Source organism: Hippopotamus amphibius, chromosome 5, assembly GCF_030028045.1.
Source record: "Hippopotamus amphibius kiboko isolate mHipAmp2 chromosome 5, mHipAmp2.hap2, whole genome shotgun sequence".
NCBI classification, from domain to species: domain Eukaryota; kingdom Metazoa; phylum Chordata; class Mammalia; order Artiodactyla; family Hippopotamidae; genus Hippopotamus; species Hippopotamus amphibius.
Genome location: NC_080190.1, coordinates 28130794 through 28154191, shown reverse-complemented (window position 1 = coordinate 28154191; position 23398 = coordinate 28130794). Strand labels below are relative to the sequence as shown.

General features: G+C 49.1%; 1 protein-coding gene and 1 pseudogene across 1 annotated transcript; both read left to right on the top strand.

The window, feature by feature from the left end:
• The first annotated feature begins 4760 nt into the window (after nucleotides 1-4760).
• On the top strand, nucleotides 4761-7450 carry HPS6 (HPS6 biogenesis of lysosomal organelles complex 2 subunit 3). Its single transcript, XM_057734086.1, has one exon. The coding sequence runs from the start codon at nucleotides 4935-4937 to the stop codon at nucleotides 7344-7346; it is 2412 nt and encodes an 803-aa protein (XP_057590069.1). The 5' UTR covers nucleotides 4761-4934; the 3' UTR covers nucleotides 7347-7450.
• A 5967-nt stretch (nucleotides 7451-13417) lies between these two features.
• Nucleotides 13418-13823, top strand: LOC130854447 (60S ribosomal protein L32-like; annotated as a pseudogene).
• The last annotated feature ends 9575 nt before the right edge of the window (nucleotides 13824-23398 follow it).

Here is a 23398-nt window from a genome sequence, read left to right as displayed (position 1 = left end):
ATCAAAGCCAAGCTTAGAAAGGCTCAGCTGTAAATGTCCTGAAAATTCAGAGAAGGGAGAATTCCCTGTCAATCTTCAGAGCTTTTTGGGGGAAGATTGAGACAAAGTCAAGTCTTAGAGGAGAGGAGAAAAGTCAAGGAGGAGACTTCCCTGGTGGTCCAGTGGCTGAGACTCTGCACTGTCAATGCAGGGGGCCTGGGTTCGATCTGTGGTCCGGGAACTAGATCCCGCATGCTGCAACTAAGACCCAGCACAGCCTAAATAAATAAACAAATAAATATTTTTTAAAAAGGAAGGGAGAAAGTGTGAAGGTGAAGAAACAATACACTGTACACTGGCGGGAAAGTGAATTATATACAGATTCAGGAGAGGGTACATTGATAAGTCCACAGACTGAGTAGGTAAGAGCACAACCTCTAGGATACTATGGAAATGAATCCCAGGCTGGCAACCTACTGACTTTGGACAATTATGTGAGCTCGCTGAGCCTTAGTTTCCTATCTGTAAAATGGGAATAATAAAATGCCTATGTCTGGGCTTCCTAGGTGGCGCAGTGGTTAAGAATCCGCCTGCCAATGCAGAGGACACAGGTTCGATCCCTGCCCCAGGAAAATCCCACATGCCGCGGAGCAGCTAAGCCCGTTTGCCACAACTATTGAGGCTGCGCTTTAGAGCCGGTAAGCCACAGCTGTTGAGACCATGTGCTGCAACTACTGAAGCCTTCGCGCCTAGAGCCTGTGCTCTGCAACAAGAGAAGCCACGGCAATGAGGAGCCCGCACACCACAACAAAGAGTAGCCCCTGCTGACTGCAACTAAAAAAAAGGAAAGCCCACGTACAGCAAAAAAGACCCAACACAGCCAATAAGGTAAATAAATAAATAAATAAATAAATAAATTTATTAAAATAAAAAAAAGGCCTATGTCATAGGTTATCCTGCTCTGAACACTTCCCCTCCTTTTCTGGGGGCCTCTCTCCCTTTGGGTACAGTCTTGGTAGAAAACCAGGCCCTGGGCAACCAAGTTAAGTGAGCTCATGTGATCTGGGCTTGGCCACTAGGTACGAGGGCTTCAGCTCTTGATCAAGAGATGCAAAGATGAAAAGATGGTCAGAACTCATTCATAACAGGTGCTGTCCACCAATGCAGTGACAAGTCATGCGGCACCAGGGGCTATGGTGTCCTGGCTGTATGGTTCCTGCAGGAAAACAGTTGTGCTTCTATTTCCTAGACTTCAGAGAGTTTGGGTTCCTGCTCATTTTCCAAGGCTGTTCTTCCTGTCTTCTGCAGATTCTGTGACCCACCTCCCCACAATGTTCTTCATAAATTTCTTTTTTTTCCACATTTCTGTAGCTATTCTACACCTCTTAAACAAAAGGTTTCTGAGCGATATCACACACACAAACATGTGCCTACTCAAGCTTACTTGTTCTTTCACCAAACAGCTACTGAAGTCTTTCTTTGTGCCAAGCTCTACTCTAAAAGTGAGGATTCAACACAATGTACAACATGATAAATATAAATAACACTGCTGTATATTATACATGAAAGTTGTTAAGAGAGTAGATCCTAAAGGTTCTCATCAGAAGGAAAAAGATTTTTTTTTCTATTTAATTTTGTATCAATGTATGTTCACTAAATTCACTGTGGTAATTATTTCATGATATGTGTAAGTCAAATCATTGTGTCGTATATCTTAAACTTATACAGTGCTGTAAGTCAATTATATCTCAATAAAACTAGAAGAAAAAATTAAAAATACAGTGCCAGGGGACCTCCTAGGTGGCACAGTGGTTAAGAATCTGCCTGCCAATGCAGGGGACACAGGTTTGATCCCTGCCCCAGGAGGATACCATATGCTGCGGAGCAACTAGGCCTTTGCGCCACAACTATGGATGCTGCGCTCTAGAGCCTGTGAGCCACAACTACTGAGCCCATGTGCCACAACTGCTGAAGCCCACATGCCTAGAGGCCGTGCTCTGCAACAGGAGAAGCCACCACAGTGAGGAGCCCGTGCACCACAATGAAGGGTAGCCCCGCTCCCCACTGCAACAAGAGAAGGCCCGTGTGCAGCAACAAAGACCCAACACAGCCAATAAAATAAATAAATAAATAAATAAATATATATATATATATATATAAATTTAAAAAATACAGTGGCATATACATATATACATGCTTTTATATCCATCAGAAATGTGCATGTGTGTAAACATCAGAAAAATGGCTAAAAATACTCAAAAAATATGTAGTTTTGTATAATATTGTAAATCAACTACACTTCAATTTTTAAAATGTAGTGTTTTTTTTAAGTAAGGATACAACAGTTGAAGAAATCCCATGCCAGGACTTCTCTGGTGGTGCAGTAGTTAAGAATCTGCCTGTAGGGGACACGAGTTCAATCCCTGGTCCGGGGAGATACTGCATGCCGCAGAGCAACTAAGCCCATGTCCCACAACTACTGAAGCCTGTGTGCCTAGAGCCCATGCTCTGCAACAAGAGAAGCCACCACACTGAGAAGCCCACACACTGCAATGAAGAGTAGCTCCTGCTCACCACAACTAGGGAAAGCCCTCACGCAGCAACGAAGACTGAATACAGCCAAAATAAATTAATTAAATTAAAAAAAAGAAAGAAAGAAAAATCCCATGGCAACTAGGAACAGCTGGAGGCAGAGCAAATTTGAGAAGGAAGATGATATCTAGGAAATGTTGAGAAAAATATCTGAGACATCCAGGCAGAAATATTTAGTAGACATTTGGATAGTCTTTATTGGAACTTAGCAGAGATATCTGGGTTGTAGATAAATATTTTGGAGCCATTGCCCTAGTGGTAATGGTTCAAGCCACAGGAAAGGAAGAATGGTCTAGGAAGAGAGCTAAAAAATAATAATAATATGGGGGAAAAAGATAAAAGGGCCCAGAATGGAATTTAAAAAGGAATTTAAAACCAGAATTTAAAGGATGGTGGAGAAACAGGAACCAATGGCAAAAAAGTTCTGAAGATAGTACTATCTGAGAAAAGGGGAGGGATTTCCCTGACAGTCCAGTGGTTAAGACTTTGCCTCCCAATGCAGGGGGTGGGGGTTCCATCCCTGGTGGGTCCAGGATTTAAGACCCCATATGTCTCAGAGGCAAAACATAAAACAGAAGCAATATTGTAACAAATTCAATAAAGACTTTTAAAATGGTCCACATCAGGGACTTCCCTGGTGCTCCAGTAGTTAAGACTCCATGCTCCCAATGCAGGGAGATAAGACCCAACATAGCCCAAAAAAAAAAATTATTTTTTAAAAATGGTCCACATCAAAATAATCTTAAAAAATAAAAAAGAGGAAAATTAGAGGAGAAAGATGCTGTGGAAACTACAGGAGAGACTTTTGATAAGGAATTTGTCAAATGTCTCAAAGAGAAAAGGAAATTAAAATGCCTTGCAGACCTTAGGAAAATCTACTTCAGATAAGCAGTAGTTTGAGAAATGAATGGAAGGAAAATAGAGGCAACAAATGCTAGATCTTTGCAAGAAACTTGACTGTGAAAGGAAAGGGAGAGGGAGTGATAGGCATAAAGTTTGGGGGAGATGAGAATGAAAGAGCGACTTCCAAGACAGGACAGACCAGGGAGTGTTTCTATGCTGAGGGCCAGAGGACAGAATGAGGCTGATGAAACAGAAATGGATGCAGGGAATTCCCTGGTGACGCAGTGGTTAAGAATCCACCTGCCAATGCAGGGGACATGGGTTTGAGCCCTGGTTGGGGAAGATCCCACATGCCATGGAGCGACGAAGCCTGTGTGCCACAACTACTGAGCCTGTGCTTTAGAGCCCATGAGCCACAACTGTTGAGCCCACGTGCCACAAGTACTAAAGCCCACACTCCTAGATCTCGTGCTCCACAATAAGAGAGGCCACTGCAATGAGAAGCCTGCCCACCACAATGAAGAGTAGCCCCCACTAGCCACAACTAGAGAAAGCCCACAGGCAGCAACGAGGACCCAATGCAGCCAACAAATACATTAATTAATTAATTAATTTAAAAAAAAAGAAGTGGATGCAGTTCTTTAGTGAAGTTGTGTGGAAAGGAAGGAAGGGGCAAGGCTCATGAAATAGGGACCAGACTTAGAGGACAGAGGAATACCACAGTACCTGAGAAGTTTGGGGTGGAAAGGACCTCTTGCATGTCAATTTGTAGGTGCTGAAGTGATTACACACAGACTCAGTGCCATCAAAGTATGTTTTAATTTTGTTTTCTAGCAACATGTTAGTTGGGTGAACTGTTGATAAAGTGGTTTGATGCATTGACCCTGGACCCAGATTGCCTGTGTTTGAAATCCCACTTCTATCTCTACTGCTTAATAGCTGTGTGATGTTGGTCAATTTACTTTATCTCTCTCTGTGCTTCATTTGGGGGGTGGGAGAGTCACACAATAGGTGCTACGGAAGTACTAGCTATTATTTTTTCCACCAGATGGTCATCTCCATGCAGTTGAGGTTTTTCTCTTTTGTTCGGAAGGGAAGCCTTGGGAGTCGGATGCTGAGCGGGCTGGAAACCGGATTCCTGGCTCAGACTCTGGGCCACTCTGCGGCTTCCTGTGGCCTGAGGCAGCCGCCCTACATCCGGGTTGCGAGAGCTTGGCTGGCGAGTTCCGAGGCGCTCAGACCATTGGGTGCTCCCACGGCTCCACCCCCGCGAGGCTCCCGCGGCCCCGCCCCCGGTGGGCGGTGTTGCGCTGGCGGGGCGTAAACAGGCGCAAGTCCAGAGCTCTCCGTGAAGGCCCGGGCTGGGAGGGGCAGACTCTTAACCGTGCCTTGGCTCGCCTCGTCGACGCGGGCCGGAAGTCTCAACCCCACTCTCGACCTCCCGCGGGAACCCGGGACCGAGAGCCGGTACTCGCCCCACGGGGCGGCGGGTCTAGGCGTGCTCCGGCGCAGCAGGCAGCATGAAGCGTGCGGGGACTCTGCGCCTGCTCTCGGACCTGAGCAACTTCAGCGGCGCGGCCCGGCTCCGGGAGTTGCTGGCCGGGGACCCAGCGGTCCGAGTTCGCTGCAGCCCGGACGGTCGCCACCTGCTGCTGCTGCGACCTCCTGGGGCACCGGCCCCGCAGCTGCTGGTGGCGGTGCGTGGACCCGGTGCGGAGCTGGAACGTGCCTGGCCAGCAGGCCAGCCCTCACCGCTGGATGCCTTCTTCCTGCCGTGGCCGGTGCGACCGGCGCTAGTCCTGGTGTGGGAGAGTGGCCTAGCCGAGGTCTGGAGCGCGGGGGTGGGGCCCGGCTGGCGGCTGCTGCAGAGCACAGAGCTGTGTCCTGGCGGTGGAGCCCGTGTGGTGGCCGTGGCGGCGCCCCGAGGCCGCCTGGTGTGGTGCGAGGAGCGTCAGGACGGCGCTGAGGGCCGCGTAGGGTCGCCCGCAGTGGCTTTCAGTCACTGTGTGTGCGTCCGGACCCTGGAGCCCAGCGGGGAGGCCAGCACCAACCTGGGTGGCACAAACATCCTGCTGCACCACTGCCCCCCTTTCGGGCTGCTGACCTCCCGCAAGGACCTCTTCCTGGTGCCCACTGCCACCACCTGGCCTGGCGTGGGCCACATTCTGCTCATCTGGAGCCCAAGCAAGGGCAAGGTGGTGGTGGCTGCCCCATGTCTTGGCCTCTCCCACAGTAAAAGCCTGAATCCTGGACGAGGGGACACATGGGACTTCAGGACCCTGCTCCGAGGCCTTCCTGGGCTGCTGTCTCCCAGGCAGCCATTGGCTGTACATACCTGGGCCCCAACTCCCCAGGGCCTGCTGTGGCTTGACTTCAGGGGCACTGTGAGCCTGGTGCAGCCCCATGGTGGTACCCGGGCTGTTGGCACCCTGCAGGAGGCACCTGCCGGCCTGGCAGGGTCTGCAGCTCTGGGCACATTTCATGGCACTCTGGCCTGTGTGCTGGGCTCCACATTGGAACTGCTGGACATGGGCAGTGGGCAGCTGCTAGAAAGGAAGGTTCTAAGTACAGATCGAGTATATCTGCTGGAACCCCCAGCCCCTGGCATGGAAGATGAGGAAGCGCTGGAGACCCGGGGGGGTCTTCGTTTGCTTTCAGCTGTGGGTCTGTTTCGAGTAGGTTGGGAAGCCCCACAAGGCCTTGAGCTGCCTTCAGCTGAAGATCTGGTGTTTGAGGAGGCCTGTGAGTACTACCAGCGGCGGAGCCTGCGGGGTACCCAGCTCACCCCAGAGGAATTGAGACAGAACAGCACTTTCCGGGCACCTCAGGCCCTGGCTTCCATCCTCCAGGGCCACGTGTCCCCATCAACACTGTTGACCACACTGAGGGCCGAACTTCGAGATTACCGGGGTTTAGAGCAGCTCAAAGCCCAGCTGGTGGCTGGGGATGACGAGGAGGCTGGCTGGACTGAGCTGGCAGAGCACGAAGTGGCACGGCTGCTGAGGACTGAACTGACGGGAGACCAGCTGGCCGAGCTCAACACCATTTTCCAAGCCCTCCCTACAGCAGCCTGGGGTGCCATCCTCAGGGCCCTGCAGCTCCAGCCAGACGGGAATGGCAGGCTGAGGTCCCAAGCTCCCCCTGATGTGTGGAAGAAGGTACTGGGGGTTCCAGCAGCTGGAAAGGAACCACCCAGTGAGATACTGCCCCTCTTTGAACTCCTGTGCCAGTGCCTCTGTCAGCTGGAGCCACAATGGCTGCCACCCTTTGTGGAGCTGGCACAGCAGCAGGGCGGGCCTGGCTGGGGAGCAGGGGGCCCAGGGCTGCCCCTCTATCGCCGAGCTCTGGCAGTGCTAGGTGAGGAGGGGAGTAGGCCTGAAGCACTGGAGCTAGACCTGCTCTTGGGCAGTGGGCGGCCTAAAGCTGTGCTCCAAGCTGTGGGGCAGCTGGTGCAAAAAGAACAGTGGGAACGGGCTCTAGAGGCTGGCCTGGCCCTCAGCCCCTCCAGCCCCCTGCTTCGAAGTGAGATCTTCAAACTACTGTTGGCTGAATTTGCCCGGCACCGGCGGCTTGATGCTCACCTCCCCCTCCTTTGCCGCCTGTGCCCACCAGATCTAGCTCCAGCTGAGCTCCTGCTTCTACTGCGGACACACCTCCCAGATGAGTTGGAGCCCCCTGCCCCATTCCCTGAGCCTGGGGCAGAGCCCCCTCTCACTGTGGGCCTGCTCAGAACCCTGTTGCAGCAGACTGGGACTCAAGGACGATCCTCTGGCCCAGTTCTAAGCCTATATGAGGACATTCTATGGGACCCAGGCACTCCACCCCCCACCCCACCTCGGGGACCTATGTCAGCCTTCCAAGCATCAGACCACCCAGGCCTGGAGGCCTGGGCACCATCTGGACAGGGCCTCTGTGTGACTGACACAGGCTGAAAGTTATTTCTAGGACACAGTGAACAGGGAAAGCTGCCTAGGAGTTGGAGGAGGCCTGAGTGGGACCTGTGTGTGCAATAACTCTTCTCTCTTCTGGAGCAATTTTTGTATATATATATATGTATATATGGTGGTTTAATAAATATGTTTGGTCTTTATCCTCAGGTTTCTGTCTTGGCACAAAGGTCTTAAAACCCTTGGAATTTCCTGAGTGATAGAAGTGTCTTTGTTATAATAAGCCCCTTTAGATCAAACCTGCATTTATACTAATGAGGTAACTTAAAGTGGGGACCCCTAGCATCAGGATAGGGCTGGTCACCAGAAAGACCAAGTGATGAAAGGATTGGAACTTCCAACCCCAACCTCAGCCTCCTGGGAGGGGAGTGGGGCTAGAAATTGAGCTCTACAAAAACTCCTGAACAGGGAAATTTGATGAGCTTCTGGCTTGGTGAAAACATTGAAGGTGCTGGGACGGTGATGCCCGCAGAGAGGGTGTGGAAGCCCCATGCACACCCCCCACATTGTGCCTTGCCCGATGCATCTGTTCCATCTGGCTGTTGTATCCTTTAATAAACCTATAAACATACATATTTCCCTGGGTTCTGTTAGCCATTCTAGCAAATTATCGAACCAATGTATAGCATGGGAACTCCCAATTTATAGCCAGCCAGTCAGAAGTACCAGTGACTTGTGACTGGCATTTGAAGTGAGGACAGTCTTGTGAGATTAAGCCCTTACCATGTGGGGTCTGTGCTAACTCCAGGTAGTTAGTATCAGAATTGAGTTGACTTGGACACCCAGTTGATGTCCACAGAAAATTAATGGTTGGAGTTGGAAAACACTCCAGAAATGCATACACAGCTGGTGTGTTTTTGAACAGCTGAGGGCCTCGTAGCGTTGGTTATAGAGGGAGTGGCTGGATCTGAATCTGTTGGCTAAGGTGACCACTTCCAATAATGAAAATAAATTAACATTTATAAGCATTTAAAGTATGCTAGACACTCTGCTAGTCTTTAGATAGTCCCTCTTTTAATGTTTCTAATAACCCCATCAGGAAAGTACTAATGTTATCCCCATTTTACAGGTGAGGAAACAGAAAGATTACTTGACCAAGTTCAGTCAACTAGAAAGTAGCAGCTCTAAGATTTGAATCACCTCACTGTACAGCCCAATAGCTGCTACCAGCTTGGGCTTGAATGTACTTCTCATCCCTGGCTCAGTGTTTGTTAGCTTCTCTAGCCTGTTGTGAGGAGAGGGATCTTCAGAGATGCACACTATCTTTCCCCAAGACTCTTGTGTTCCTGAGTAGGGACTGTGCTAGGCCCTGGGCCCATACTTGTCTGCCCCAGGATTCCTAGAGCAGCCACTGATTAAGGGGAAGACTTAATACAGACAGGAGAGCTACCTGCAGAGCCCTCTGGCTTAGTAACAAGAGTCACTGGAGCAGGGTTGCTCGGAGGCTGACTCCCCAAACCAAGGAACAAGAGTGTCTCCAGCACAGATTTCTGTTCCTCTGGATTTAGTGAGCAGGACCACCTTTGAAGAGGCCTTGGCCCTCTGTCTACTTCCACCCAAGTGACCCTTCAGCCTGCTTCTGGGCTTAGGGTAGGACCCTGGATGCTGCTAACTCAGCATCACCCTGGGCCCCCAGGTATCCCTTGTCCAAGGCTTGGGCCCGAGTTGAGGACTGTCACTTGGCTTTGCCCTCAGCTAGGACCTGCAGCTTGGGTTCTGCTCAGCCTCATCCTGGACTTAAGGTGGCCCTTTAGGTTCATATGGGACTAGGGACAGAGCCTCAGTCTCAAGGAGGAGGGAAGCCCCTCAGGCTTTTACAGGACTTGCATTACTCCTCAGCCTCATGAAGGTCCTGAGGTAGCTCATGTGCATAGCCGAGTCCTGGGATGGCTCCTCAGCCTCGTGAAAGTCTAGGGATGTTACCTTGACCTCATCCAGAACTTGGATGGCTGTTATCCTGGCCCTTTAAGCCAGGTTGTCTACCAACACCAGGAATCAAACGACTGACCCGTAAGCTTCTCCTCCCAGAGGCCCAGAACTATGTACAGGTCATCCCTCAGCCTCCACCTCAGCCCCTCCCTGGTTTGGGTGGGGCTTGTCCTCCTCTTTAATCTGGAGGCCAGGCCCATTATGCCCCTCTGTGGGAAGATGGGGAAGGACAAAAGCAGGAATCTGCTTCCTGTTCATGACCCTGCTGAGTCATGGTTGTTCTTTTTGTTTCTGTTGTTTCTGGCCACACCACGTGGCTTGTGGGATCTTAGCTCCCCAACAAGGGATAGAACCCACACCCCCTGCATTGGAAGCACAAGGTGCCAACCACTGGACCGCCAGAGAAGTCCCTCATGGTTGTTTCTTCTCAGCCTGAGATTGGCTTGGGCCTCTTTCTGTGCTCAGAGGGAAAAGAATTGTACTCAGTGGGTCCCTGGGGCATGGGCAAAAGAAAGGGGCCAGGTTTTTCCTTGGAATTGTTTGGCTCAAGGAATTTCCTCAGGGCCACTCACAAGTAGTGGAGCCCCGCAGCCTGGCCGCGCTGAGGGGAGCAGGTGGGCTTGGGTGGGAACTGTCACCTGCTCTTACAGACGTGGTGCTTGATTGCCCTTGTCCTTGCTCGTGCCCCAGCTCCAATGAGGGGGGTGAAGTGACCCCCAACCTTGTCTCAGGACTTTGGAGAACAGCTCCGGAGTGTAGATATCATTGTGTGTCTGGGTTCTGCTGGAGTATGTGAGAGGACCGTCAGAGAGCTGGCCCAATGTGGTCTTCCTGAGTCAGAGGGCTCCAAATAGGCGAGTGGAGATCCCAAGTCTGAGGTCTTTGGTTGGCAGGGAGTATTCTAGGATCAGAAAGTAGAGAGGGTTCTCTAGACAGGTTGTTGTGACCCAGGGAAATGGGAGATCTAGGAGGTGAGGTCCTCGATCTTGGGTGCCTGGGTAAAAGGGGAAGTTCTGGAGCTGAAGGTTTTGAGCCGTGAACAGGGTCCCAGGTCCAAGGTCCCTGGGCAGGAGGTGGTAGGAAAGCCTGAGGTCCCTGGGTAGGTGAAGGAGAGGATCTTAGGCCAGTGGGTAGATGCATTTCCACAGGTATGCCTCATTTCTGGAGCATATTACTCTCAAGTTCACTTGGCAGTAGTCTCTGGAAAGCTTGAAGGTGAAGCTGAGCTAGGCAAACCAGAATGCAGTCTGGACAAAGGAGAGGAAGCAAATCCTGAGGCTCCTCTACCTGCCCATATGGCCATGGAGCCCAATCTTCCCTTTTTCATCTCCCTACTGCCCACCCACATTCCCTTCCCTCTCCAGGGGATTCACTGTTTAGACACAGAGCACAGTTTCTATGCCACCCAATGACTGGAACACAGGATTACAGCAACCCAAGTCTTCTCCAACCTGCAAAGACCAGAGATCAAAGCCCACCGCTTTCTCCTGCAGGAAATTGGTGGCCAGACTGAGCAGTATCCAAACCACTCTGCTTGCCTCACATACCCTGACCCAGCCGTCAGGGAACTTGTCCTTAGGAAGTGTTCCACATTGTACAAATGTACCAGAATTTGGTTCACACTTTCCCTTGGTGGTCAGGGAAAGAGAGGGAGTCAGAGAGTGGGGAGGGGGCAGCTCTAGACCCCCAGCTCCAGAGGGAGGCACCTCAGGCTGGGATGCCTGAAACCCTCACTGCCCTCACTGGAAAAAGAGGAAGAAAAATCCTCGGAGTGGCTCCCCAGGGCCCCACTCAATCTCTTCTTAGGCACAGGCTCCCCCTGGTGGTTACTCCCATCACAGCCAGCTCCACCCATTACCTTCATACACACACTTGCCCATTTCTTGACCGCGATTGAAGAAGCCTTTGAAGGTGGTAAATTAAGGTTCTCTGAGGGCAAAAGAGGAGGAGAAAGAGGAGGTCAGGGTAGAATTCAGGGAGCAAAATCATGGAAAGGGGAAGTGACCCTGGTTTTGTACTAGGATAGTATCACCCAGAAGAAAGAGGGACCTGAGCTTCCTGGATGCTTCCTCTCCAGGTTTAGAACTCTGCCCCAGCTACCAAACTGATCTGGATAATTTGATCCAACTGAGGAGGAAGTTGAGGACACAGCAGAGTTTTCTGGGAAGGCAGAGTGAGGTCATATTTTATATAAATTTGAAATATAGGACTAAGATGCCAGGCTTTATTCAAAATCAATAAAGTCTCACTTTATGCACAAAATGTGAAATGAAGGTGAATCCTCTCAAATATAAAACTTGTTGAGAATCACAATTTCAAGGCTAATGGACCATGTGAACTGTAAACTGCTTACACTATTACTGCATGCATCCCCATTCCTGCTGGTAAACAAAAATTCAGATGGGGAGGGAGGCTGAATCAGACTGTGAGGTTTGGGCTGAGTGATCAGGGTCACTCACCAGTTGTGGGCAGAAGCCTTGGAGTGGTTTCTCCTCTAGTTGCCAGAGGGAGAGCCTGGGCCTGGCTCCAAAGGTCACCACACAGGAGCAAGAACAAAGGTGAGGAAAGACAGAGGCAGAGAGATGAGTAAGAGGATAAGGTTGGGCCAGGAGAAGAGAGAGGAGACAGACAGATGGGAACTGGGAGAGGGGCCTGGAGGAGGCAGGGAAATGCTCTCGCTCTGGAGAGCAGAGGATGCTCTCAAGTGTGACTGCTAGAGGATGGAGGACAGAGCAGAGAGGGGTCCCTTGGAACCTCTCATCAGAATTATAGCCAGAGCATGGAGCCAGTGGGACAGCTAGTCTAGATTTGGCCTCCCAGAGGTTTCCATTACCTGGGAAATAAAGGGAAAAGGAAGGGGCTGTGAAGAGCTGAGGAAGGGGGAGTTGCGGGTGTGGGCTTCACCAAGAATGAGGTCAGTCCACCTCATCTGGGCCTCGCTGAGCTAAAGGTTCTGGAGGAGCAGACTGTCCAGGTCTTTCATACGTTTCAGGTCCTCAGGCTTTGGCAGCCACTCACATCCCAAGGTGACACACACTCTTCTCAAAGTCTCTATTATTTTTGTTTTGTACCAGGGAAAAGTGGGCACTGTCCCACCCTTAACCACCCCACACGGGCTCCAGGAGCAGCCTAGGGACTCAGAATTAGGGGACGGGGCTTCCCCAGCATAGGTGGACAGAGCCCTGATGCTGGGGGTGGGAAGTCTACAGTGGAAGAAGGAAAGGGAAGGCTGATTGGAGGTACAGAGGCAGAGGGGACCCACGCATAGCCAGGTCAGTGTCCTGGGCCAAGGCAGGGGGACACTGACCTAGATATCACTGGAGAGTTATCCAGAGGGGACATCGAGTGACTGCTCATCACTGACTAGATTGGCTCATTGTTCTCATAGCCCCTTGGAGATAGTGGAGGGTCAGGATGGGCAATAGGCAATTTACGAGAAGCCTAGGAGAGGGAGGATGGACACATCAGTGACCCACATCCTCCCTCCACCAACTGGTCAGGCACTAGTGAGTTCCCCAGCGAGTAGGTCTCCCCTGTGAATGTTGGGAAGAAAAGAGCAGAAAGTGGGCTTTATGGGGTATAAGGGAATGGCTGCTTCAAAAGAAGGGAATGGAATGGCTCCAGAGTAGAAAGTTTGGAAGCAGATGACCAAAAGGGATCAAACCAGAGAAGAAGAGTCAGAGAAACAGAGTGGGGAACACTGGTTGGATTTCCTAAACCTTTCTAGTTTCTCCAATAAAAGATATAGTTTCTCCTTACAGAAAGCAGCACCTTCCCAGAAGATCTCACTAATGAGACCCTGAAGAGGTATGTTTTTAATGACAAGCTTAACTGGACCTGGGAGTAATCTCTTGACTCTGTGTCAATTTTGTTAGCCATGTCCATCATCCCCTTAATTATATCAGTCAGACCCTTAACTCAAAGAGGGCTCCCACGCTTGGCATGAGGGAAAGCCAGGAGGAGAATCTGTGGTTAACCCACTTCTTCCCCTGTGAATAGATTTTTGGAAGCAGAGTTCCAAGGGGTCATGCAGGTGGGAATGGCCGAGGAACCATCAAGAAAACAAGAGGGAGCTCTTCTTCCTCGGCACTACCTACGGAGGTGGCAGCCATCTCCTACTAGGCATCATGGCCACCTTCAGCCCCCTCGTGAAGCCCAAGATTGTCAAAAAGAGGACCAAGAAGTTCATCTGACACCAGTCAGACTGATATGTCAGAATTAAGCAGCACTGGCAGAAACCCAGAGGCATTGACAATAAGGTGCCCAGGAGATTCAAGGGCCAGATCTTGATGCCCAGCATAGGTTACGGGGGCAACAAGAAAACAAAGCACATGCTGCCCACCGGCTTCAGGGTATTCCTGGCCCACTACCAAGGAGCTTGACGTGCTGCTGATGTGCAACAAATCTTACTCTGCAGAGATTGCTTACAACTTCTCCTCTAAGAACTGCAAAGCCCTTGTGGAAAGAGCAGCCCAGCTGGCCATCAGAGTCACCAATCCCAATGCCAGGCTGTGCAGCGAAGAAAATGAATAGACAGCTCGTGCACATATTTTGTTTGTGTTAATAAAATCATAAAATTTGGGGCAAAAGAAGAAAGAAAAGAAGAAGAGGGGGTACTCCTCTGGTAGTGCAGTGGTTAAAAATCCACCAATGCAGTGGTCACAGATGTGATCCCTGGGTCAGGAAGATCCCACACCTCGGAGCAACTAAGCCCATACGCCACAACTACTGAGCCTGCACTCTAGAGCCTGTGAGCCACAACTATTGAAGCCCACATGCTACAACTGCTGAAGCCCGTGAACCTAGAGCCTGTGCTCCACAACAAGAGAAGACACTACACTGAGAAGCCTGCGCACCACAACGAAGAGTAGCCCCCGCTCGCCACAACTAGAGAAAGCCTGCACGCAGCAACGAAGACCCAACACACCCAAAATAAATAAACAAATTTTTTAACAAATAAATTTAAAACAAATAAATAAATAAATGTAGCTACTAGAAAATTAAAAAAAAGAAAAGAAAAGAAAAGAAAAAGAGGGAGCAGTTTTCAGTCTGTCCCAAGTCTGCCCTGCCTCTCCCATCTCTGTGCCCAGCTTCAATTCACCATCACCATCCTGTCGAGCTCTGGTCATCTCTTTTCATTCCTTACATCTCTCACCCTTGTCTCTCAAAGTAATGGATTCTGAGCTTCTGTGTATTGATGGTCAAACCCACTGAGTCCAACAATACACTGAAATTCTTAAAAGTTGAATTCAACAAATCTTCTGTATTATAAACTCTGTTGACATCCCAATATCCTCCACCTGGGTATTCACATCTGGGTGGGTTGTTGGAAATGGAGTGATAGTACAAAAGAAGGATCTGGAGCTGGGGGGTACCACTCTTTCTGAGATACCATGGAGAGACTGTGGGTCCCCTACTGGTGTTCCAAGTTTCTCTAACCCAAAATCCATGCGACTAATTCTAGGAAAGGGGGGATTAGGAGCTGACCCTACTGGGAACTCTTTGGTGACTCTCCTAAAAAACCATTCCATAAAGGGGCTATTCCTGCATGAAGTTGAGGGAATATAGAGATGAGAAAAACCAAATGGGAGATGCTCAACTGCAGCCATACAGAGGCAAAGGGGAACATGAATGGGTGCCCTGGTTGGTGTCTTCAGGCCAGATCTAAGAGGAGAGGCTGGCTGCCCTCTCATTCCATGGACAAGTGTTGGCAGAAGTTTCCAAAATTTTCAAACTTTCCTCAGACTTTTGGGCCTCTTTCCACATGGTGATCAGCTGTAAAACCTTTGAAAGGAAAAGTTACCTTGCAATTGTCTTTATGAAAATTATTTATTTATTTATTTATTCATTCATTCATTCATTCATTCATTCTTGGCTGCGTTGGGTCTTCGTTGCTGCACAGGGGCTTTCTCTAGTTGTGGTGAGCAGGGGCTACTCTTCGTTGAGGTGCACTGGCTTCTCGTGGTGGTTTCTCTTGTTGTGAAGCATGGGCTCTAGGCTCGTGGGCTTCGGTAGCTGTGGCATGTAGGCTCAGTAGTTGTGGCTTGCAGCTCTAGAGCTCAGGCTCAGTAGTTGTGGTGCATGGGTTTAGTTGCTCTGTGGCATGTGGGATCTTCACATCTCAGGACTCGAACCCGTGTCCCCTTCATTGGCCGACGGATTCTTAACCTTTGAGCCATTAGGGAAGCCCTTTAGGGAGATCTTAACAGAGGAGGCAAAGAGGTGTGAGGAGAGCTGGTGCCCCACTCAGCATCCAATCTAGAGGCGTGAGGATCCCCAGAGACTGAATGGGTAACAAGCAGCCTGAGGCTCTTGCAGTTTGTAGGAAGGAAGAAAGAAGACATGAGGTAGTACCAGCTGCAGGGCTTGTATGGCTCTCCGTTCAGGAAGAGGATCCCCAGAGTGGGAAGGGAAAGAAAAGAACCCAGCTGAATGGCTAGGTCCTTGCAAGTAAGAAAGAAACAGGGCAAAGGGAGCTAGCTTGGTTTGGCAAAAAGACCCTTCTGGGGGCTTAACCCTAATGGCTCCCCCAGCATTAATAAGACAGCTGCCATCCTTGGGAACAGTTCTAGTTTGTTGATGATCATATAGGGGTTCGTTTTCCCAAAAAGTATTTATTTATTTGTTTGTTTTGGCTGCACCGGGTCTTCATTGCAGTGCGCAGGCTTCTCTAGTTGTGGTGCACGGGCTCCAGAGCACACAGCTTAGTTGCCCCAAGGCATGCGGGATCTTCATTCCCCGACCAGGAATTGAACCTGTATCACCTGCATTGGAAGGCAGATTCCTAATCACTGGACCACCAGAGACGTCCCCTCAAAAAAGGATTTAACAGTGATATCAGCTCATTAACATCTGGAAGCTGGAGGAAGCAAAAGGGGGTAGGCAAAGACTAAGACCATGTGCCTTGCTTGCCTCACTTGCCTTCTGTAGGCAGAAACACCCCCTCACTCCCTCTCCAAATCCTCATGTGAGGGACACAACACCCTCACATTGTCCTAGAGAACAGTGGTCTGTATTCTGCCAATGCTGACCCTTCCCTGCTACCAACATTTGTGTGCCTGTCTCAATTTAAAGGCTCTTTGGGACCAGGCTGGGAATCAAATTCCCCATCATAAAGGGGCTTCTTTGGGAATTCCCTGGTTTTCCAGTGGTTAGGACTCCATGCTTTCACTGTCAAGGGCGCAGGTTCAAGCCCCGGTTGGGGAATTAAGATCCCATAAGCCACACAAGGTGTGGCTAAAGAAAAAGAGAATCTTCTTTAAGTAGGGACAGATTTCTCCTCTCGGAGTCAATGACTCTCCAAGAGTGGGCTTAAGGTTCCCCCATCAAATTGGAGGCCCATGTAGTGGGTTGAATCATGGCCCTCAAAAGATATGTGCACTCAGAACCTCAGAATGTGACCTTATTTTGCATAAGGGAAAACCTTGCAGATTTAATTAAGGTAAGGATCTCAAAAGGAGATCATCCTGGACTAGAGTGGGTCTTAAATCCAAGAATGAGTATTCTTATAAGACAGAACAGGAGACAGCACAGAGACACAGAAGGAGAAGGTCACTTGAAGACAGAAGCAGAGACTGGAGTGATGGGTCTACAAGCCAAGGAATGCCAAGGAGTGCTGCCAGCCCCCAGAAGCTAGGAAAGAGGCACGGAATGGATTCTCCGCAGAGCTTCCAGAGCAAACCAGCCTTGTGGACACCTAAGTTTTGAACTTCTGACCTCCAGAACCGTGAAAGAATAAATTTCTGTTGTTTAAAGCCACCAAGTTTCTGGCAATTTGTTACTGCAGCCCTAGAAAGCCCAAGAATGAGGTCAGGTCTCCCTCATCAGGTCTCCCTAAGGACAGAGTGTATAGCTTGGGTGGAGGCTGTCTTTTCTGGATCAAACTCAGGATAGCAGTAAAGTACTGAAGGTCTCGGGAGTCTCCTTTATCAGGCTAAGGCTGAGGTCGAGCTATGAACTTGCACTTGCTGGCAGAGCTCCCTGAACTTGTGCAGGATGCTGTAAGGTTGCTGCCCAGGGTCTGAAGCTCTGACCCCTCTTCCTAGTGAGCTGAGAGGCAAGGTCCCCATTGCTTGGCAATACCTTCTTCAACACTTTGGTTGCTAGGAGAGCAGCCAAGAACAACAAACAGGACCCAGGCTCTGGTGTTGATAGGGGAAGAGGACCTGGCTTTAACCTCAGCCTACGGAGGAACTGCTCTGCCAGGCTAAGCTGGGGCTACGATCCTGGGGACTCCTTGGATAACCTCCTCCCTAACACACACAAACACACACACACACTGGAAGAGCATTTCACACCTCAAAGCACCTCCCTGTCACCTCCCTGTCGGTCATTTCATCTCATCCTCCTACCCTCTGAAGCCCACACAGCAGCAGTTACAATGCCCATATTACAGAGAAAACTAAGCTGCAAACAGGCAAGCTGGAGCCTTGGCTAGCAGGTGAGAGAGGTGGGACTAGAAAGGAGACAGGCTTTAGGCCAGCACCCTTTCCTTTCCCGTGTGGACCTGGGGAACCCCTCTCAGCTCAAGGATAGGACCCCCAGCCATGAGTGGATTGCCCTACCAGCAGGAGTTTAACCTAGTGCTTAGGAAAAACAGGCACATGAACAAAGGATCAAGAGCACTGAAACTTATAAAGCAAAGAAGGTATGTGTGAAAATACAGCACCCTTCCGTTTTAATTAGCCCCAACCCTTCAAGAGAGCCTGCCTGCCCGCTGATCTCAGGCATTCCTCCCAACTGTTGGAAAGGTACCTGGAGACACGCTGGATAAGAACTCACAAGGATTTAATCCTGCCTTTACCACCTATTGTCTGTGCAACCCTGAATAACTTTTTTAACCTCTTTGAGCCTCAATTTCCTCAGCCACAAAAGAGGAAAAGGAATATTATCTACCTTATAGAACAGTTTTGAGGATTAATAGAGAGAATAAATGTGGAAGAAATTACTTGTAAGTTGTAAATACTATACATGTCGTTTGGAGGGCACTAATAGTTAAGAACCTTAGGAATCTCTAAAGTCAGTTTCTCTAACTCTGTTTTACACAGGAGGAGACTGAAGCTCAGAGGATAAATGACAGAGAAAGGGTCACAAAGTAAGTACAACAGAATTATATCACACAAAGGGATTAGATTTTAAAGTAAACACATAGGTCAAAAATTGAATCATGGGCTTTCCTGGTGGCGCAGTGGTTAAGAATCCGCCTGCCAAGGCAGGGGACACGGGTTCGAGCCCTGGTCCGGGAAGATCCCACATGCCTTGGAGCAACTAAGCCCATGCGCCACAACTACAGAGCCTGTGCTCTAGAGCCTGCGAGCCACAACTACTGAAGCCCGCGCGCCTAGAGCCCATGCTCCGCAACAAGAGAAGACACCGCACTGAGAAGCCAGTGCACCGCAACGAAGAGTAGCCCCTGCTCGCTGCAAATACAGAAAGGCTGCACAAGGCAACGACGATCCAATGCAGCCAATAAATAAAAAATAAAATAAATAAATTTTAAAAATTGAATCATATTAAAAAAATTGAATCATTTATTCAAAACATGAAAATTCTTTAAATCATCCATAAAATAAGGCAGAGCTGACCTCAGCCAGTTTGGAACCAATTGCCATTTCAATGGTCGAGCACCAGGTTGGGAAATTGGCTTGCTTTTAGAGTCCATGTTGTGTGAAAAGTGCTTGAATCACTGAATTCACACTCAGTGTAACTGAGATGCCATCTCCCGTCTTACCCTGCCAGTTGTTTGAAATGGAATCGTCTTTGCTGAGTGCAGATGGCTGTACTGGGCCTAAGTTAAGCGTGTCTAAGATGCAGCTCCATAGAGGTGGAAGCAAGACTCAAACCTAATAGTTGTGCCTTCCTCCCAAGCATCTGTTCATCAGCTGGGGGTCCTGACTGCTGTCACTGTGGGCCTGCTTCTACCTAAGCCTGGGCCAGGCTGCCCACCTACAGCTGCCCCCCAAACCTATCCTTCTCACTCTCAACCTACTCAGAAAAGGATTCCAGCATGGGTTTTTGATGCTGTGATTTTGTGATTTATAATAAGAAATATTCAGTTGGTCTTCGTCTCCATTTCTGGCACAGAGCTCCTAAAACATTTTGAGCTTCCTGAGTAATAAATGTGTCTTGAGAAACGTGTCTTGATATTCATAACAAACCCCTTCCAGCTACACCAGTTTATGTTAATGAAGTGACTTTTGGAAAGTACCTAAGGTTGGGGCTGGTTGCCAGGGGAATTAACCTAAGTGAGCAGAGGGTTGGAACTTTCACTTCCACCCCCTGACCTCTGGGGAAGGGAGAGGGACTGGAGGTTGAATCCATTTCCAACAGCCAATGATTTAATCAATCATGTCTATGTAAAGAGGTCTCCATAAAAACCCCAAAGGACTGGATTTGGAGAGCTTCCAGGTTGGTGAACAAGAATGAATCCACAGGGCAGAAGGTGGTGTATTCCAAACTCCACACGGAGGGAAGCTCCTGCGTTCAGGACCCTCCTGGACCTCAACCTATGTATCTCTTCACCTGGCTATTCATTCATATCTTTTAATATCCTTAGTAATAAACTGGTAATCTAGTAAGTAAACTGGTTTCCTAAGTTCTCTGAGCCACTCTAGCAAATTAATCAAACCAAGGAGGGAGGGCATGGGAACATCCAATTAATAGCCAGTTGGTCAGAAGCACAGGTAAAAACCTGGACTTATGATTGGCATCTGAAGTGGGGGGGCAGTCTTGTGGGACTGAGTCCTTAATCCGTGGGATCTGATGCTATTCTCCAGGTAGATAGTGTCAGAATTGAGTCGAATTGTAGGGCACCCAGCTGATGTTGGAGAATTGCTTGGTGGTGTTGAAAAAAACATAATGGAGACACCCATGGAGGATGATCTACATGTTGATCCCCAGCAAGGGCCTGAAATCTGGGAGAGACAGGAGATAATGAGCCACCAGGGTCCCCGGCCCCTCCCAGTCACACTGCAGGCTGCTTCCACCTCGCCCAGCAGGTTGGACTGGATTTTTCTGATGGTTTCCTACCCGTAGATAGTGTTTACATCCATGTCCTGGGAGGTAGAGGGAGCAGGGTCAGGATACCAGGAGTAAGGGAAAATTTGAGGGAAGGGGGTTTCCTGCCTAGAAATCCTAGGGAGAAGGGACAGAGATATCAGACTGGGTGGACTGATGTCTCACATCTGTGACTGTGATGCCTGGGAATCTGCCCCTCCCACGGGTGTGACTCAGGCTCTCTGGGGGGCTGGGATTCTGGAGTGGGGGTGGGACCTGAGCCTGGGACTCAGAGAGAAATTCCCAGGGGTGGAGGGAGGGTTAAGTCCCCTCTGTGCCTGAAGGATGGATTTAAGGAAGGAGCAAAGGTTGTACGTGTTATTTCCAAGGGAGTAGCTGCTGTAGGAAATGGCTTCATACAGCTGCTTATTGCTTATGAAGCTGCAGATGTTCTAGCCCCGAGGGAAACAAGGCAGGAGGGAGAGGGGGCAGGAACTCAAGGCCAGATCAGAATGTGCAGAAAGGTTGAGAGAGTCAGTAGAGGGTAGGTGGGGTTGTGGAAGTTAGGAGAAGGTGGATGGAGGTGAGGGGACAGGGATGAGAGAGAAAAATGGAAGAGGGGTCAGAGGCAGATGAGAGGAACCGTGGTATAGACAGGGGCTGGGTTTGGGGAGTTCTGGGTATTGAAAGGGGATGGTTCTTGGAGGGATAGGGCCCAGAAAGTCAAAGTGGGGAACAAGTTACACAAGATGGGGAGGGGTTACAGGTTAGGATGGGCTCTTCCTGAGGAGATGAGAGGTGGCTCCTGGCCTGAGGGACTAGCTTTCAGACATGAGGGGTGGGCACTGGGTAGGGGAAGGGCAACACACAAGAGGAGTGTGGTCACACCCAGAGACAATCAGGCAGATAGGTGTCTGGGAACTGGACAGATGGAATGAAATTGCCCTGCAGAACTCACAAAGGCAGCTGTACAGGATGAAGCCAGACAGGAAGAGCACCAGACCAAAGATGAAGGCAAGCACCAGGTACAGTTACGTAGCCAGCCTCATATTTCAAGACCTGGGAGGGAGACTGGAGAAAACGTGGTCTTAAGCTTCAGCCAGACATCCAGGTAGCTGCTCACACGTCCTACCTCCTGTGTGTGCACGGCAGGGAGGGGTGGTGGCACGATGGCCTCTGGAGGCTAAACTTGCAAATGGAGCTCCCCTTATCTTAATGTAGATGTCCCACTGGCTGTCCTTGCTTTTTACGCTCTCCCAAGTCTCCCAGGTCTAAATGGGAGAGGAGGCAATGATGAGACAGAATGGATGCAATTAGCACCTCCTGGACAAAGGGAGACAGCCTCTCCCGTGCCCCTCCTTCTACTATCCAGAAAGCATCCTGATATACTGACATGGAACAGGAGGGCTCCGAGGGGATACTCCAGAGCCTCTCTGCTTTGCTGCTAGACTGGCCTACTTAATTTGCAGTCTCCTAGCTCCTTACTCTCCCATTCCTCCAAACCAATCCTCCCACACAACCCACTTCAGGGTCCCAGCCATTCTCACTCCTGTGGGCTTTGGAGCATCTCCTGGGGTGACTTCCTGGCAGTGAGCAGGCAGGGAGAGGGGAGATGGAGGGACTATTTCTGGTCTGACAGGTGGCTGGGGACTGAGAAGTCTGAGCCCTGCCCCACCCCCACCCCCACCAATCTCCCAGGGTCTCTGGGCATATCACAATAGCTAATCTTTACTGAAAGCTTACTCTGTGCCTGGCATTTTCTAAACTCTCCATATCATTTCATCCTCCTAACAACCCTCTAAGACAGGTGCTATTTTTATCCCCATTTCAGAGATGAGGAAATAAGTTCAAAGAGGTTAAATAACTTGTTCAGGGTTACCCACCTGTAAGTGGTTGGGGCAGGATTCAAAAAAAGAGTGTCTCTAGCGAGAGCCCATGTTCTGAACCACTGCGCTGTGATTACTTCAGGGGCCCTTATTTTACTTCATGGCACCAGCGTCCTCTCAGTTCCTCCAAACCTTGTCTTCCATCCTTCCCACCAACTCACTCCCCATATTCAATAAACTGCCAAATTGTATTTATTCTCCTGCTTCTCTCCCCAGTCCCACCACAAACACCCTAAATCAGGTCTTTGTTACTTCCCACCAGGATTCTGTCTCTTTTATTGTTAGTATTTGTTGTTATAAAGGTAGCATGAGTATATTAAAGGAAGTTTGAAAAATGGCAAAGAGAAGAAAAATCCGCCTAGAATCTAATCGTCATTCCCACCATTGTACTTTCTTCCCATGTATTGATATTTTTACCCCAGGCATAAACCTTTTACATAATTGCAGCCATTTTGTATGATAATTTATCATCCTACTTTTTCAGTTAACATTGATCATAAGTGTATTTTTCACATTTTTTTAACTTCTTGGTAAACATTTTTATAGCTCTTATAGCATTCCATTGTCAGGATGTCCCATAGTCAATCAAGCCATTCTCCTACCCATCACTTCAGGAGTTTCCAAATTTTCTATATTATAAGTAATGCTGTGATTCCCAGAAATGAAATTAGTGGGTCAAAGGTTGTGCACATTAATATAAGCTGCTTTCCTGGAAGATTAGTTTACTCAAAGTGTATGAGATTTTAGTCTCTTCACATCCTTCCCAGCATTGGGTAGGATCAATGAAAATAAAAAGCAGGGAAAATCAATCATGGTGTAAAATTAGGACAGTGCTTACCCATGGAGGGGAAAGGTGATTGGGAAGGGTCATGAGGAAGACTTCAGGGTGCTGGTAATGTTCCACTTCTTGATCTCAGTGCTGGTTCAGTTTGTGTGTTCAGTTGGAGAAAATTTGTCAAGTTGTATTTTTATGATATGTGTGCTTTTCTGTATGTTATACATCAGTGCAAAGTTTACCAAGCACACCAAAAGCACAAGCAACAAAAGAAAAAATAGATAATCTGGACTTCATCAAAGTTTAAAACTTTTGTGCTTCAAAAGACACTCTCATAAAAGCAAAACAACAACCCACGGAATGGGAGAAAACATTTGCAAATCATATATCTGATAAAAGACTGTATCTACAATATATAAATAACTTAAAACTCAATAAAAATAATCTGAAGA

Coding starts and splice junctions, on each gene's coding strand:
- HPS6 (XM_057734086.1), top strand. CDS start 4,935: ATGAAGCGTGCGGGGACTCTGCGCCTGCTCTCGGACCTGAGCAACTTC.